Source organism: Saccopteryx leptura, chromosome 1 (genome assembly GCF_036850995.1).
Source record: "Saccopteryx leptura isolate mSacLep1 chromosome 1, mSacLep1_pri_phased_curated, whole genome shotgun sequence".
NCBI classification, from domain to species: domain Eukaryota; kingdom Metazoa; phylum Chordata; class Mammalia; order Chiroptera; family Emballonuridae; genus Saccopteryx; species Saccopteryx leptura.
In genome coordinates, this window is record NC_089503.1 from 133,810,998 (window position 1) to 133,825,925 (window position 14,928).

Consider the following 14,928-nt stretch of genomic DNA (forward strand, 5'->3'; position numbering starts at 1 on the left):
ACTTAGTATGTTTTCTTTTTAAATTTATTTTTCAACTACAGTTGACATAATAGTTTCAGGTATATAGCACAGTGGTTAGACATTTCTGAGTGCATTTTCTTTTTTTTTAATTTTTTATTTATTCATTTTAGAGAGGAGAGGGAGAGACAGAGAGAGAAGGAGGGAGGAGCTGGAAGCATCAATTCTCATATGTGCCTTGACCAGGCAAGCCCAGGGTTTCGAACCGGCGACCTCAGCATTTCCAGGTCGATGCTTTATCCACTGCACCACCACAGGTCAGGCTGAGTGCATTTTCTTAGCCCACAGTTTGCTTCTGTGTGGGGGCAGAAATTAAATGTTTTGTAGAAAACTCATCTTAATCTTATAATCAATTGATTTGAATTTTCTGAACATATTTAGCTGTTGAAAGAGGCAAGGCCGAGACCATGTTGGAACCTGGCAGACACCTGTCACAGCTCCAGCCACACCAGGCATTGTCAGAGCTGCAAGTCACATGCTGGACGGATGAAGTGAAAGTCCTTCGTGGCTAGAAGTGGCACATTCAAGGTCGGGGCTGAATGGGTCCCCAGGACAAGTTCATTGCATGCACCGGGACTGCAGGAAGGCACGGGTCCCCCTCGGGCTGCTCCACGGGCTTCAGTGTCTTCATTGCATCTCCCAGCCTCCTGGGCTTCCTATGTTCCCTGGCTGCCCCAGGGCACAGGGGACATTTGCCCACCAGTAGGCACCTGTGCCTGCCCCTGCCCCAATCACAGGTCCCAGGTCACCGCAGCAACCCTGGGCCTTTCTATATCACAGTTGCCAGACAGCCATACACATGCCCGGGTCCCACCTGGCAGGTGCTCAAAGGCCAAGTCTGTCATCAAGAGAATTTCACAGGCACAAACAGTGGCAGCTACTCTACTCTTCGCAGTTAGAATCAAATCATTTAAAAATTTTGGCCCTGGCCGGTTGGTTCAGCGGTAGAGCGTCGGCCTAGTGTGCGGAGGACCCGGGTTCGATTCCCGGCCAGGGCACACAGGAGAAGCGCCCATTTGCTTCTCCACCCCTCCGCTGCGCTTTCCTCTCTGTCTCTCTCTTCCCCTCCCGCAGCCAAGGCTCCACTGGAGCAAAGATGGCCCGGGCGCTGGGGATGGCTCTGTGGCCTCTGCCTCAGGCGCTAGAGTGGCTCTGGTCGCAACATGGCGACGCCCAGGATGGGCAGAGCATCGCCCCCTGGTGGGCAGAGCGTCACCCCATGGTGGGCGTGCCGGGTGGATCCCGGTCGGGCGCATGCGGGAGTCTGTCTGACTGTCTCTCCCTGTTTCCAGCTTCAGAAAAAAAAAAAAAAAAAAAAAAAAATTTTGCTGTGCTTAGTCTCTTTCAAAGAATAGCAAACTCCATGCAACCAGAATAGGATTCCGGAGACTACCGGCACGATCGATCCAAGACATGCAGCGGGTGCACAGAGAGCAGATCTGATGATCACGGAGAGCTGCACGTCACCACTTCCTTCCCCTTCTGCCCACTCAGTGGAAGGAAGGTCACTGCCTCCCCTGAGATGGTTCTCACCCTGGAGACCCAATCGCAGGGGCCCCACTCTGTTGTGGAGGGGAGATGGGAGCACCTGGGGTGGGGACATGCCTGGAGAGGGCCCCCCTGAGGAGGGGTCAACATGGAGTTGGACTGGAGGGCAGCGCCTGCTCACACAGTGATGCAGACCTTCATGGAGCACTGGGAGGGCTGTGCTGTGAGGAGGGTTTGGCAAGATCAAGTACTAGCTTCTGTCTTTAGAAAAGGTTTTATTTTCTCGGAGTCCTCTAAAAATTCTGAATTGCATTAAAATTAAAATCACATCCGAACAAGACACACTTCTGTTTTATTTGTATTTAGTCATCCTTTGCACAAATCAGAGTTTGGTGGAAACCAAGTCTACCTGTGTCCTCCTGTCAAGTGCCAGGACTGCTACAACCAGGCGGAGCTGCTCCCCTGACTCAGAGAGAAAGCCCTGCCCTGGGCCTCAGTCTAGGGCAGGGAGGTGGGGCCGCAGGGGCTGGGGTCATTGGAGGCACTGTGGTTGTCCTGCAGTGACAGATGCTTTTCCAGGAGGCCCTTTGGTTCCTTAACTGTGTGCTCTCAGGCTCAGCAGCAGCAGCAGAGCCCCCTCCAAAGCGGGCAGAAACCATTAATAACCAGCTCCGGCCCATGCTACACTGCCCTTGTAACTATTCAAACAGACATCAGCTTCTAAGCATCAGCGCTGCAGACAGCTGAGGTGGGGACACAGCACGGGGCTCCCACGCTCTTCATTCCCAGTTGGTTGATTTCTGCCACCTGTTCTGTGACAGTCTCATTTCCTCGCTCCTCATGCCAGCCTGATGTCCTGCTCCCCCCACCTCCTCTTTGCTACCACTACCAGCCTGCACCTCACACACGCACCATGACCAGGACAACCACTCTCAGTCCCCTGGTGCTTCTTTGTGTCCACCACTGTGATGGGTGCTTCTGCCAACCCCAGGGCAGTTTCCACTCCAGTATCCCCGCTGTGCTTTGACACTAAAGTGGCCTTGTGTCGCATCTACTGGAAGGCTGGGCTTTCTCTCCTACAGCGCCTAACAGATACCATGTACACCTCTAAGAAATGCTTTGGATGATGGTGGTGAGGGCGCCAACACTTGCCCAAGTTGCTGACCCAGGGTCGCCAATCAGCTGAAAATCAAGACCTGCCGTGGCCTGTTGCAGGGCCTACTCCATTTGTTTCAGTGCCCTGGAAAAGTTTTCTAGGGCAGTCTTGAAAGCTTGCAGCAAAAAAGTTCCAAGTTCATTGCTTGTTTCTTGAATATCTGGGTCGAAACTTCCAAAGACCGGTGTAGAGACCTGGATGTCGTCCCGGCCGGCCCGCAGCAGGAGCCCACGCAGATCCTCGGCAATCGTGTCGTATTTCTGCTGGTCGAATTTGGACATGGACAGCTCGTCCTGGGGGTAGGCGGCACCCTCAGGGTAGCAGTCCTTGGGCACCGGGAACTCCACCCACCACAGCTTGGGGAGCTCACAGAGAGCTAGGAAGAGGCGCCTCAGAGCAGAGGCTGACAGCGGGTTCCCCAGGAAGCGGAACTCCTGGAGCTGGTGGCAGGGGCTCAGGGCCAGGGTCAGTATGCTCAGGTGGCTGTCCTCGATGCCGCACTCCTCCAGGGTGAGGACTCTCAGCGTCTGGGAGGCCTGGCCCAGCAGCCTGAAGAAGGTCGCAGGGAAAAGGCTGACCAGGTTATGCCCACTGAGGTCCAGCACCTCCAAGTGCGTGGCATGGGTGCAGTCTGCCAAGAAGGCCATGTCTGCGTGGTTCAGGGCGCAGTTGGCCAGGTCCAGTGCTCTCAGCGGGGTCCTTAGGGGGCTACAGGGCAGGGTGGGAAACAGCAGAGGTGAGAGGCGGTCCCAGTGAGGAACTCTGGAGGCAATTGGGTGAATTCTATCCCAGGGGTCAGCAGTCTATGACTGGAGGGTCAAATCCACCAGCCACCAGATTTCATTCAGCCTGACAGCTAAAATGGTTCTGACATTTAAAAATAGTTGAACAAACCAATAGAAGAATAATAGTTTGTGACATGGGGAAATCGTATGAAATTCAAGTTTCAGTGGCATGAATAAAGCATTACTGGGACACAGCTGCATTCACTCATCTACATACAGAGTCTGGCAGCTTTGGGGCTGAAATGACAGCCTTGAGACAGTGGTATGTCTGGGTGTAGTGAAGAGTTAACTACCAGAGGCAGGTCTGGCCTTGTCTGCAGCTTTCAGAAGGATAAATGTTTTGTCAACACCCTTCGTGGGTTGAGTGTAGGGAAGTGACCACAGTGTGTGTGTGTGGGGGGGGGGGGGCGTTCCTGTAGAGAAGGTCTGCTGCTCACAAGCTTATTGTGGAGGCAGTGAGATGCATCTGAACTGGCAGGAAATGAAACGCCCAGGATTTATTCAAGAGTGAAAACCACAGGTTTAGGGCAGGGCAAGGCCCTGGAACCATCTAGTCCCGGCTTAGCATTGCCTGGGATCTCAAAGGTCCTCTCTTTCTGATGTGGTCCCACATCAATAAACACACAGCCGGGTACAACCCTGCTCTGGCCCGTGGGCCTCAGTCAGGAACAGCACGCACACCAGGGTCCTGGGAGAGATGCCTGTTCTCGGTCCACCTGTGCCCAGGACACAGGACCTGAGCCTGGTGTGAGCACGCTGAGCGCTAAGCACAGGATGTACAGGGCTGTCCTCTGTTCCAGCCCATCCTCCAGCTGGAGCTGCCTTCCCCACCACCTCCTGCATGCGCCTGTGCTGTGTGTGTGCTGAGTGCCTGCTGTATACCCACAGCTGCCTTCCCCACCACCTCCTGCATGCGCCTGTGCTGTGTGTGTGCTGAGTGCCTGCTGTATACCCACAGCGTGCTCTCTGCATCCTTGCTTGGCTCCGTGGGTGACTTTCTCTTTCCACTTCTCTCATGCCACATCCATCCATGCAGAAATCCTGTCAGTTCTCCCTCACACCAAGTCCAGGTGTCCAGGTCTGAGCTCGGTTCACCACCTGTCCTCACAGATGGCCCTACCCCCCGTCCTCTCCCATCTGAACTTGGCGGGGCCTCCTGTGTGGAAAAGGATCAACAGAGCAGGTCTGACTGCTGCCCTTGGGAGGCCTGTGTCTGGGCCTTGGATTTGGGGAGGGTCCCACCACCCAAGTGAACAGTTTATATAAACAATCTGATTCATACTGAGTCCCTGCTTCCTTCTGGGGTCTGGAGTCTTGCTATGTGCCAGGCTGAGGAGCTTGCCGATCAGCTCCCAGAAAACACCCTGGGCATGGGTGTCTAAGGAGCCCCATGGTCGAGGGCACCTACAAGGTGCTGAGGGAGTAAGCACGTCCAGGGACTCCACTGGAGAAGACCTGGGAGCTGCTGACCCCACTCCAACCTCCTCATTCACGTTCCTTTCCCTGTGTGGACTGTGCTGTGTCCTTTTCCTGTAACAAGTAATAGCTGTGAGGATGACTGTATGCTGAGTCCTCCTAGGAATGACTAAACGTGGGTGGTCTTGGGGACCTAACACCTCCTAAGTGGGTCTCCTTGCACCTCTATCCAGGAGTGTTGTGTGGGCCAAAGAGGTCACAGTAACTCGTAAATATGCACAGATCATGCCACCTTCCCACTCAGAATTTCTGGGGCTTCACTCACTCAGGAAAAGATGAAGTCCTTCCCTCTTTTCCTCCTTTCCCCTGTCCCCTGCCCTCACTCTGCCCTCTCCCTGCTGACCCCAACCCCTTCCCTACTGACCCTGGCCCTGCCACATCCCCAACTTGAGCCCTTTGCACCTGGGGTCTCCTGTCCAAGCAGCCTGTTTCTCAGTCTCCAAGGGCGTTTTCTGACACATTCCATGCCTGGACCTCCCAGGGTCCCGAAATGGGCTCCTAGCAACCAGGCCAACTGAAGTATGTTACAGAGCATGGGCTCCATTCAGTGGAGGGTCAGAGTATGCCAGGCAACGGGAAGGCCTATCAGGGGTTAACAAGACCGCCCTACCACATTCCCCAGCACACAGACACATCTGGGCTGAGAACCAGGCCAGCCAAATGCAGGACTATCCTGAGGGTCCCAGCGAGCCAGCCACCTGTCAGAGTTCTACTTGTGTGTGGGCTTGGCGGCCACCCTCTTCCGTGTCAGGAGATTGCAGTCCTGTGGAAGACAGGAGGAAGGGAGCCCTCATTCCTCTAACTGGCAGACCTGGGGTGGAGGAGCAGGGAGGGGGGAGCCAAGGTGTCCGCAGGGGAGGAGAGGGAGTATGGCCTCCCGCCATGTGAGCTGACAGCTTCTGGTTACTTTTGTATTAAAGAGAAACACCTCTAAGCCAAGGGCTCTCTAAACTAGGAAAGACACACAGTCCCAGGATCAAGAAATGGTAAGTTCAATTTTCTATAAGCTTTTGTAAGTATATTCATATAGCAGGTGCCCTGACAGCCCTAATCAACACAATATGCTTAAGTGAGGACACACCTTCAAGAGGAGGTTACAGGGACAGCCTCCTCAGTGGGCCTTCTGGCTCTTGGATTAGCAGCCAGAGGCTTGTGGAGAGCCCGTGGGACACAGAGCCCAGGCCACCTGTCCCCAGAGATGAGTAAACCTGGAAGCAGACCGCTCACTTTCCCACCACCCCAAGCCTACAAGGAGGCTGCTGCCGACCAACAGCCAGAGGCAATTATGAGGTAGGCCTTTGTGAGTCATTTGTTAAATAGCAAGTAATTATGACAATCTAGTTACTTCTGTTATTGTTTTGCTAATCAGTCATTTTCTCTTTTGCTTACCAACTGAAAACAGTCCCCTGTGAGTTCCCGGTGCTACACATTCCCCCAACCCCCTTCCCTAGTCCTTTCTGCTGCTTTAGGCCTCTTAAAAGTCACAAGGTCCCATTATTGTGTGCATCTTTAGCTTAGCCTCTAAGAAGTCCCTGTGTTATGCTGACTGACGTGAGGGGCTGTGAGCAGAGTACACCCACCCTGCCACCTCTCTCTGGTCACCTCAGACTCACCTGAGCAGTTTCTGGATCTTCCCGGTCAGTGTGGAGAAAGCCACATTCAGCTCAGTGAGCTGGGTCATCTGGCTGAGCTCCCATGCAATGGAGGTGAGGAGGGGGTCCTCACCCTCGGCAGCTGGGGCGCAGACAGGGGGCATGTCAAAGGCCTTGGCAGGCAGGGTGAGCGAGGCCAGCTGGGGAAAGTGCATCTGGGCCAGCAGCTGTTGCACGTGGCCCGCATGCAGCCGCACGTTGTGCACCACCTGCAGCCTGCGCAGCTCGCCTGGCCCGGCCAGACGCAGCACCTGCAGGAGCTGGCTGGGGTCCAGGCTGTCTGCCCGGAAGGAGAGGCAGCACATGCGCAGTGGAGCGGGGCCTGCTGGCCTCAGGGCCCGCACTACCACCTGGAAGTTTCCGTCAGTGACAAAGAGATCAGCCAGGACCTTGACAGAACGCCGAGACATTTGGGGGCTTGCCTGCACCTCACAGCAGGTCCTGGCCAGCAGCTCGGTGCGGCCCCACCGGCCCAGCGCCCTCCCACAGGGGCACTGTTGCACCTGCACATCTCGGACTCCTGTGAGGTCAGCCAACTGCAGCCGCTGCTGGCCCCTGTCCTGGAGCACGTGGTCTGCCAGGCCCCTCACGCAGGCCTCCAGGCAGGCCCTGCATGCCCGGTCCCGCAGGTCGACCGCCTGCTCTGCGCTCGGCCCCAGCAGCGCGCCCAGCCGGAACTCCTCCAGCGGCCAACACTCCAGCAGAACTCGGATCACCTCTGCCTGTTCCAGCAAGTAGCTGGCCTTGAACAGGAGCGGGTAGAGATTGTGGGCCACACTGTCCAGGTTCTGCAGGGCCACCTGGGGATGGGACACCAGGGCCTCAGCAGAAGCAAAGCGTAGTGACTTCATCATGCCCGCCAGCAGTGGCAAAGGCAGGACGGTGCTCTCCCCTTGTGATTCTCCTGGAGACACGTGTATGTCCTTCTCCCCTATTTTAGGCTGCAGCTGCTGTGAGCAGCTTGCCTTTGGGAGGGAGGTGGCCAGCCAGCCCTGTGGTCATCTGGTTATTTTGGTCCTAGGTGCCTGTTTAGCTCTGGGCGAGGCATCTGGCAGTGGCTGGCATGACTTTGTGGAGCTTGGCTGATAAAAGCGGAGCTGACTGCTTAGCTCAGGGAGGACCGGGACCCCTGAAAATTGCTGCCCATGCCCACTGCAGTGGTAACCTGTGCTTGGGAGCTGTAGTAAACTGGTCCTGGAGCAGCTTCCTTGGGTGGAGCATGTCTCCAGCTCTAAGACCATCCTACAGTCATGGGAGCAGAGAACAAGGCCACCCTTGGGCTAACAAACCTGTCACAGCAGCCTCTGGGGGCTGGAGTGCCCCCTTGCCTTACATCTGGGAACAGGGACCTGCTACCAAGAATGGGGGTAGGCACCTCTGACAAGTTTCCTAATGTTAAGAAAAGACAATGCCAGCCCCACGAGGCATTGACAACTTTGCTTCATCCCTTCTCTTCCTTTATCTTCCCTGCAGACCCAGGACAGCCTGTGGCTTCCCCACTTCCTTGGGAGGAAGCCATGGCTGGAGTGAGCTAGGAGGACATGCAGATACTCCCTTGTGGGCCTGCCTGACAGCAGCTGGGAGAGGCAGGACTCAGCACCCCACCCCACCCCAGCCACCGGCAGTGTCCTCATCTACCCCAGGACCCAGGAGGCAGGCAGTGCCACAGGTTGGATGGGAGGGCCTGGGAGCTGTGATGTCTCCCCAATGTGGAGTCTAGTTCTACTCTGAAGGGCGGCTGAATATGATGCTCCAAATATGCCACTTTGGCATAAAGATGATTTTGAGCTAAAGGCACTTGAACAACAGCAGGTGCACTGGCCTCCCCCTCTCTTCCTGAAAGCAGGAGCTAGGGCTCCGTGTGCAAGCCGCCCTCCCTATACCAGGAGGGGTGAGGATTGGGCCAAAGAATTCTGGGCACACAGACCTTATTAAGTAGCTCACCTTCCTTTACTTTTCTTTGCTCAACTTCGTAGAGAAATGCTTGGGCTATCCACTTTCCTGTGAGGGCTCCCATGTTATCTAAAACTTACGGTTAAATAAATCTGTGCTTTTCTCTTGTTAATCTGTCTTTTGTTACTAACGTGGGTGGAGAAATACTTCCTCCTTACAGAGCCATGGCATTGATGGCTATTAAATGATTATAATTAAATTACTAACACCTCTCTGCCACCACACACATTCACACATCACCATCACTGGGGACAGGGCTGGAGTAGTTAGCTCACAGGGCACCTGGACAAGCACTGGTCTGGGAGGGTCACAGCTGGGGCAGAGATACAGAAACAGAGACACAGAGAAAGACAAGGACAGAGAGAGAAAGAGCAAGGGAAGGAGGGGGAGATAGAGAAAGGCGGGGGGGGGGGTGCTAAGGTATGTGGGCATGTGAATAAGTGTGTGTGGAGTGCAGACCTTCCCCCCCGCCCAGGGTCTGTCAGGCAGCCGTCCCCTCTGAGCCTCACTGTACCTCCCCCAGTGTGTGTGTGTGTGGGGGGGACTGGTGGGAAGGCCTCAGCTCCCAGGGTAGAACCCACTAATCAGGCAGGTGGGATCTGTGTGAGGCAGTGGGACTTAGCCTGCCTGACATTGCCAGAGGGTGTTGAATGTGGGTGTGGACCCCAGAATAAGGCCCTGCTATTCTGGCCGTGACCCCTCAAGTTGCAGGAGCTGGGTTCCTAGAGACATAGGTGACATATGCAGAGGTCCTTGGACACAACAGAACTTGTAGAGACGTACAACCACATGGTAGAAACATGTCCCATTTATTTCTGTTCCTAAAGTTTGGGACAAGTCAGCACTGAAAACAATAAACATTTTATACAACTGGCAAATCACGGAGGTGTGGCCCTGTGCTAGCCTCGGTGGTCCATGTGATTGGGGAGTGGGTAGATCCTGCAGCAGGAAGCTCATGACAGGCCTGGCGTCTTTGAGGCGCTCCCTGCTTCTTATTCAACTCATCAGGAGAGGGGAGTCCTCTCGGGCAATATCCACACCGACAGGGCCTTCCGGCACTGGCTCTTCAGACCTTCAGGCCCACCTGGTGTACGCCAGCCCCAACCTGGCGCCTACCTGACAAGCAGGGCGGAGCCTCATCCCAGGTTCACAGGTGATGACCAGCGGCCCATGCCTAACTCTAGTACAGCTCCGCTGACTACTTATTACAAAGGAAACAGAACCGAGATTCCTATTATACTTGCTCTGTGTCTGGGATGCATCTTTATGGGGCTACCTGGGGACTGTCACCCACGGCCTGAGTTGCCTGGACGGAGGGAAACGGTCCCAGAGGGCTCACCCTGCTTTGAGGCCGGCACATGTCTGGGCTTCTGCACGGGACTGAGGGTGTGTGTGCTCCCACCACAATGGGAGAGTGGGCTACACAAGATGTCCGTGTTGGACAGAGGCAAAGGAGCTCTACAGAAAAGACAAAAAGTAGGCCTGGGCCCTGGCTGTTTGGTTCAGTGGTAGAGCGTTGGCCCAGTGTATGGAAGTCCCAAGTTCAATTCCCGGCCAGGGCACACAGGAGAAGTGCCCATCTGCTTCTCCACCCTTCCTCCTCTCCTTCCTCTCTCTCTCTTCCCCTCCCGCAGCCAAGGCTCTTTTGGAACAAAGTTGGCCCGGACACTGAGGATGGCTCCATGGCCTTTGCCTCAGGCACTAGAATGGCTCTGGCCACAACAGAGCAACTTCCCAGATGGGCATGTCGGTGGATCCTGGTCAGGAGCATGTGGGAGTCTGTCTGACTGCCTCCTCATTTCTCACTTTGGAAAAATACAAAAAAAAAAAAAAGTAGGCCTGGCCATGCCCAGGAGGGGGTGGGCATGATGGGGATGACTTCAGGCTCCAAGGGGCATGTGACCAAGTAACCCTTGGTTGGGGGCCAGGTGTGTCAGAAGCCCCTAGCTTGAGTGTTTCACCTCCAGACCTCACATACAGGTCTGGGCTAAGGGTGCCCTGCACTCTCCTTGGAGTCCTCCCTGAAGAGTCACATCTCGTTCAGGTCTCAGACCTGACAAAAGAATGATCCTGTTACATTCCCTGCCCCCCTCCCACCAACCCCTCTGCCCCCAGGTCCGTCACAGCACAGGGTCCTTGTCTGAGGCACTACAGGGGCCCTCACACACCAAAAGGCGCTTGGCTTATGGACACACATCCTCTTTAAGAAGCACTTGGGCCAGGCAAGAACACCACCACAAACAAGAGCCTTTGTGAGGCTGGCTTCCCTTGCGGCAGGTGCGCTAGTCTGAGTTGGCAGGTGTGCGCCCGGTGGGCGTGGCCACTGGTGGCCCTCAGTGGGCATCACAGCACAGCCCTGGTGAAAGGACTGTGGCCCTGAAACACGTCAGGTCTCCGTCTGCCATTCTGATCCTGGAACGTGAATGTGAGTGTGTGTGTGTCATCAGCAGCCACTCACGTGGATTGAAATCGCTTAGATGATTTCACATGTGATTTATGGAAAACAATCTATTTTCACATGTACATACAGATCTGTAGTTAGCTCTGGGACCTACACACTGAAGGCAGTCAGTACAGGGAGACTGCGGAAGGCGGTGGGGATGGGGGCCGTGTGGGAACCGGGGTCCCTCTCTGGAGTCTGAGCATGGAACTCGGGTCGAGGAGTCTCCTGGCGTTCCTTTGTGCCTCCCCCACCCCTGCTGAAACATCCAGGCCTTGAGGTCTTGGTGGAGGAAGCTGCCTCCTATCCGAGGAACCTGCTGCCGAGGCCTCGCCCTGATGAGTGGACTGTAGCCCCCACCAAGGGCTATGATGCCCCAGGCAGTGCTCCATGCCTGCTGCGACTTGCATTTCATGTGTGCACGGGAATTCCGGCAAGGAGTCCCGGACAGCCTGAGTGACAGCCTGGCCATGACAACCTGGTCTGAGGACAGCCGCTGGCCAAGCTCCAGCTCCAGGCAGGTGGGAGAGGCTGTCAGGGAGGTCCCGTTCTTAGGAGAGGGCGCCAGGTCTCTGAGCTGCTCTGATAGCAGGTGGCCTGGCCCGTGGCCTGGAGGCACAGGTAGGTGTGGGTGGCCTCCAGTGCCTTGGCAGGGCCTCTGGGGGGTGACTCGCTGCATCAGGGGCTGAGGGGCCTAGCCCTCCTGTTGGAGAAAGGCCTGAACTCGCAGAAATAACTGGATGCTGGCCTCTTGAACATAGAGGTTACTGGGGGGTTTAGGCAGCAAGACCCCCAAGGAGGCTAGTCAGGGAGATAGGGGAGCAGGGGCGCAGCCCTGCCTGGCCAATGCCCCCCTATGGCAGCGCTGTTAATATCTGGCTGTGCAATCACAATTTGGAAGCATCTGCAACAGGCAGAGACACGGTCAGGCAGCCTGGGTGGTGGCAGCGTGCCCAGCGCCTTAGGGATTATAGTGGATGAGGGAAACCCCTGGTGCATTGGGGAAGCTGAGAAAGTCTTAACTTATTGAGACATGAGGGGAAAGCCCTGCAGAACCAGAGTCACTGGTCATCAAGAGTGATTTAGGGTACTGGTTTTCAACCGCCAGTCCACGGTCTGCCAGAAAATTTTGTGCTGGTCCATGAAAGAGTTAACCACCCTGGTGTTGTATGAAGATGGCAGAGTCTATAATCATGTTTCCTGGACTCTTGGCTCATTATACCCTTAAAATTGGACCTTCCTTTCTGATGCTGCCAGGAGGTGCACTAAGGGCATCCCCCCCAGAACTGTTCTTGAGCTGCGGTGGGCAAAGGCTGCTGAACCCACAGGCCCAGCCACGTCCTGAGGAAAAGGTCTCTTTGAAAGAGGTCGCTTGTTTCCTGTCTGACTGGCCCCTCTCCTCGGTCACTCCCTTTCAGGAATGATGTTCGAGTGCACATCCAAGGCAATGTGTGGGGCCTCCTCCTACAACAGCCTAGGCCCCACCCTCCGAAGGTAAAAAAAAAACCCAAAACAAAAACCCTACATATTTGCATCAATTTGTGGAAAATGATTTGCCAGGGATGTGGTCCCATGGGAAGGGCAGAAATGGGGGCCCTGTGAGCATTCCAGGAGGGACTGGACTCCAGGCAGAGCCCCTGACCCTGGACCCTGCATCCTGCATCCTGCGATTCCAGCTTGCTCCTCACCAGGCTGTTTGCAAACTGCCTCTGCTGACCATCAGCCCTCCTTCACCCAGGACTGCAGAGGCCTTGAGTGGGGGTGCCGCGGAGCCTGGAATCAGCGAATGTCAGATGGCACACATCAGCTCTCCACGTGGCCTGAAAAATCTAGACAGCAAGGAGGCCCTAAAATCTCCCTTGCTAGCTGACTGCTGAGTGACTTGGAACTGCCCAGGGACGGATCCAGGCGTTTAGTTTCCAGCCAATCTGTCTGGCACGCAGTGCTGGGGTGCTGGTGGAGAGCAGACTCACGTGCAGAATGAACCCTGGGGGGTGCGGTGGTCTCTGTGGTCCTGGGCAGCCCAGCATCACTTGGGCAGGTACTGACTACCCCCTCTGCACCTGGGCCTCTCGGCTTGGGTCTCAGAAGAGGGGGCACTCACAGTCATGGTGAACTGGCCCCGATCAAGCTGCGGCTGTGGGTCCCTCCGAGGAAGGGTGGGGGATGTGCCCTGGGGGTCCTCATCAGAGAACAGTCCTGGGAGGAGGCGCCGTGATAGCTCGGGCTGGCCAGGGCTGCTGTCCCCCGACATGCACTGGGAAGACTCAGAGCTGTCAGTCCCTGTGAAGAGAAGCCAAGTTAGGGGACGGTCCATCAGGGAGAGGGCTGCCCCCCACCTCACCTTCCATGATCAGGGGCCCCGGAGCCTGATCAAGGACTAGGTGTTTTCTGCTCCATGTGCAAGTTTCTAACAGCCTGTGAGGCTGAGTCAGAGCAGGATGGCACGACTGGAAGGTTGACAAGTGTTTCCTGGCCTGCTTTTCTGAAATCAGAGTAGAGCCAGTGCAGCTGGAAGACCAGGTTGGGAGGAGCCCAGGCAACCTCTCCACCAGCAGCAGGCCTCCAGCTCATGCTGGGCGGCTCTGTGACCACTGAACAAGCAAGTCAAAGGGGAAGCAGAAACAGACCACAGAGGGCCACGTGCCTTACACAGCAGCTGGAACAGGACAGACAAGGCCTGCCCGTCCCTTCTGCCTGCCCCTATTTCCCTCGCAGGACTGTTAGGCCTGCCTGTAGCACCCCAGACCAGACCTAGCTGAAGCCACTGGGTCCAGGCCTGTGGTCACACCCCACAGCTGGGACCTGTGCTCTGGGCTGCTGCCTGGGCAGTCTCAACTTCCTGCGTGGGTGGCTGGTGGCTTTCCCGTGTTTCTCTGCAGGGATAGTGAGCACTGTTCAGGCACTGAGCTGAGGATGCCCAAGCTGAGTCCTCAACACAGAGACTCTTCCACCTTGTCCTCACATCCGCGCTCCAGCTTCCAGACTCAGCTTTGACTGGAGGCTGCACCAGCCCAGACACAAGCCTGCGGTCCTGGAGCCAGAAGAATGCATCCAGGGGAGTGCAGTCACTCTGGGCTGGCAATGCCATGCCCCACTGTGCTCCTGTGGCCTGCCCCATGGCGGCTGCTGCCTCTTCTGGTCAGCTGTGTGGCACCTGGCCACCTGGGCTCCCAGTCAGGTGTATGTGCAATGCTTTCAAGTGGGCACAGAGATGCCTTGATGTTAGTCGCAAAGCCCTCAGATGTTGTTCTGTTGGCAATGACACATTTTTAGGGGTGGGAGGGTGCTTGTCCTAGGCAGTGTGGCCTGAGGATGGGCCACATCTGGACTGTGGATAGGTACTCTGAGAGACCTCATGGATCTGAAGAGACCTGAAACCTGTGGTCCTGACACCACACGCAGGATGCCGAGATAACCAACCACAGGGAATTCCACGGACACACCCCTTTCTCCATGTAGAAGTGTGTGCAAAATACTGCTTTACTGGGATGTAAGTGACTCAATACAACGGTAAGCCTCTACAGTACAAATGGACAACTCTGGACATGAGTATACACTGTGAGGTTACAAACGTATGCACACCAGCCAGAGAGGAAGTGTGTCGCTCACCAAAAGCCAGTGATGCCCATTTATATTCAGTGCGGTCACTGACAAGGTGAGCACAGGGTCCACCTCAATTCTTTGTTCTTTGTTCTCTCTTACTTTCTCTATGTTCTTTGAACTTTTTTCCTTACAATTCCATTTTGTCTCCGGTTTGTGTATCAGCTGTCTCTTTGTTTTGTTTTAGTGGTTGTTTTGGGGTTTATAATGTAACATAACAATTTACCTTCGAGTGGTATAAGTTCGTAAGTAGTATAAAACCTCGCGTCAGTGGGCTCTGTTGTCCGACAGCTCACTGATGTGCCCCTCCTTCCTTCTGATTCCCTTTCATTTTGGATTCTTCCTACTGACATGTCT

The 14,928-nt window shown here is 55.4% G+C and overlaps 2 protein-coding genes across 3 annotated transcripts in view; both read right to left on the minus strand.

Annotated features, from left to right (window-relative positions):
- Window positions 1-1,397: 1,397 nt before the first annotated feature.
- LRRC14B (leucine rich repeat containing 14B) lies at window positions 1,398-7,501 on the minus strand. The gene is made up of 2 exons (XM_066375304.1): window positions 6,537-7,501; window positions 1,398-3,370 (listed from the first exon to the last, which is right to left on the minus strand). Exons 1-2 carry the CDS (start codon window positions 7,427-7,429, stop codon window positions 2,725-2,727), a joined length of 1,539 nt encoding a protein of 512 aa, XP_066231401.1. The 5' UTR covers window positions 7,430-7,501; the 3' UTR covers window positions 1,398-2,724.
- Window positions 7,502-10,315: 2,814 nt separating this feature from the next.
- Window positions 10,316-14,928, minus strand: part of PLEKHG4B (pleckstrin homology and RhoGEF domain containing G4B) — a 100,459-nt gene continuing 95,846 nt past the window's right edge. For both annotated transcript variants that reach the window (XM_066375330.1, XM_066375320.1), the window contains exon 21: window positions 10,316-13,251. In XM_066375330.1, coding sequence (XP_066231427.1) covers window positions 12,998-13,251 — 254 coding nt within the window. In that variant the 3' untranslated portion in view covers window positions 10,316-12,997. The remainder of the gene's footprint in view (window positions 13,252-14,928) is intronic.

Coding starts and splice junctions, on each gene's coding strand:
- LRRC14B (XM_066375304.1), bottom strand. CDS start 7,429: ATGATGAAGTCACTACGCTTTGCTTCTGCTGAGGCCCTGGTGTCCCAT. Junction 3,371..6,536: donor AAGATCCAGAAACTGCTCAG/GTGAGTCTGAGG, acceptor CCTGCCCTGTAG/CCCCCTAAGGACCCCGCTGA.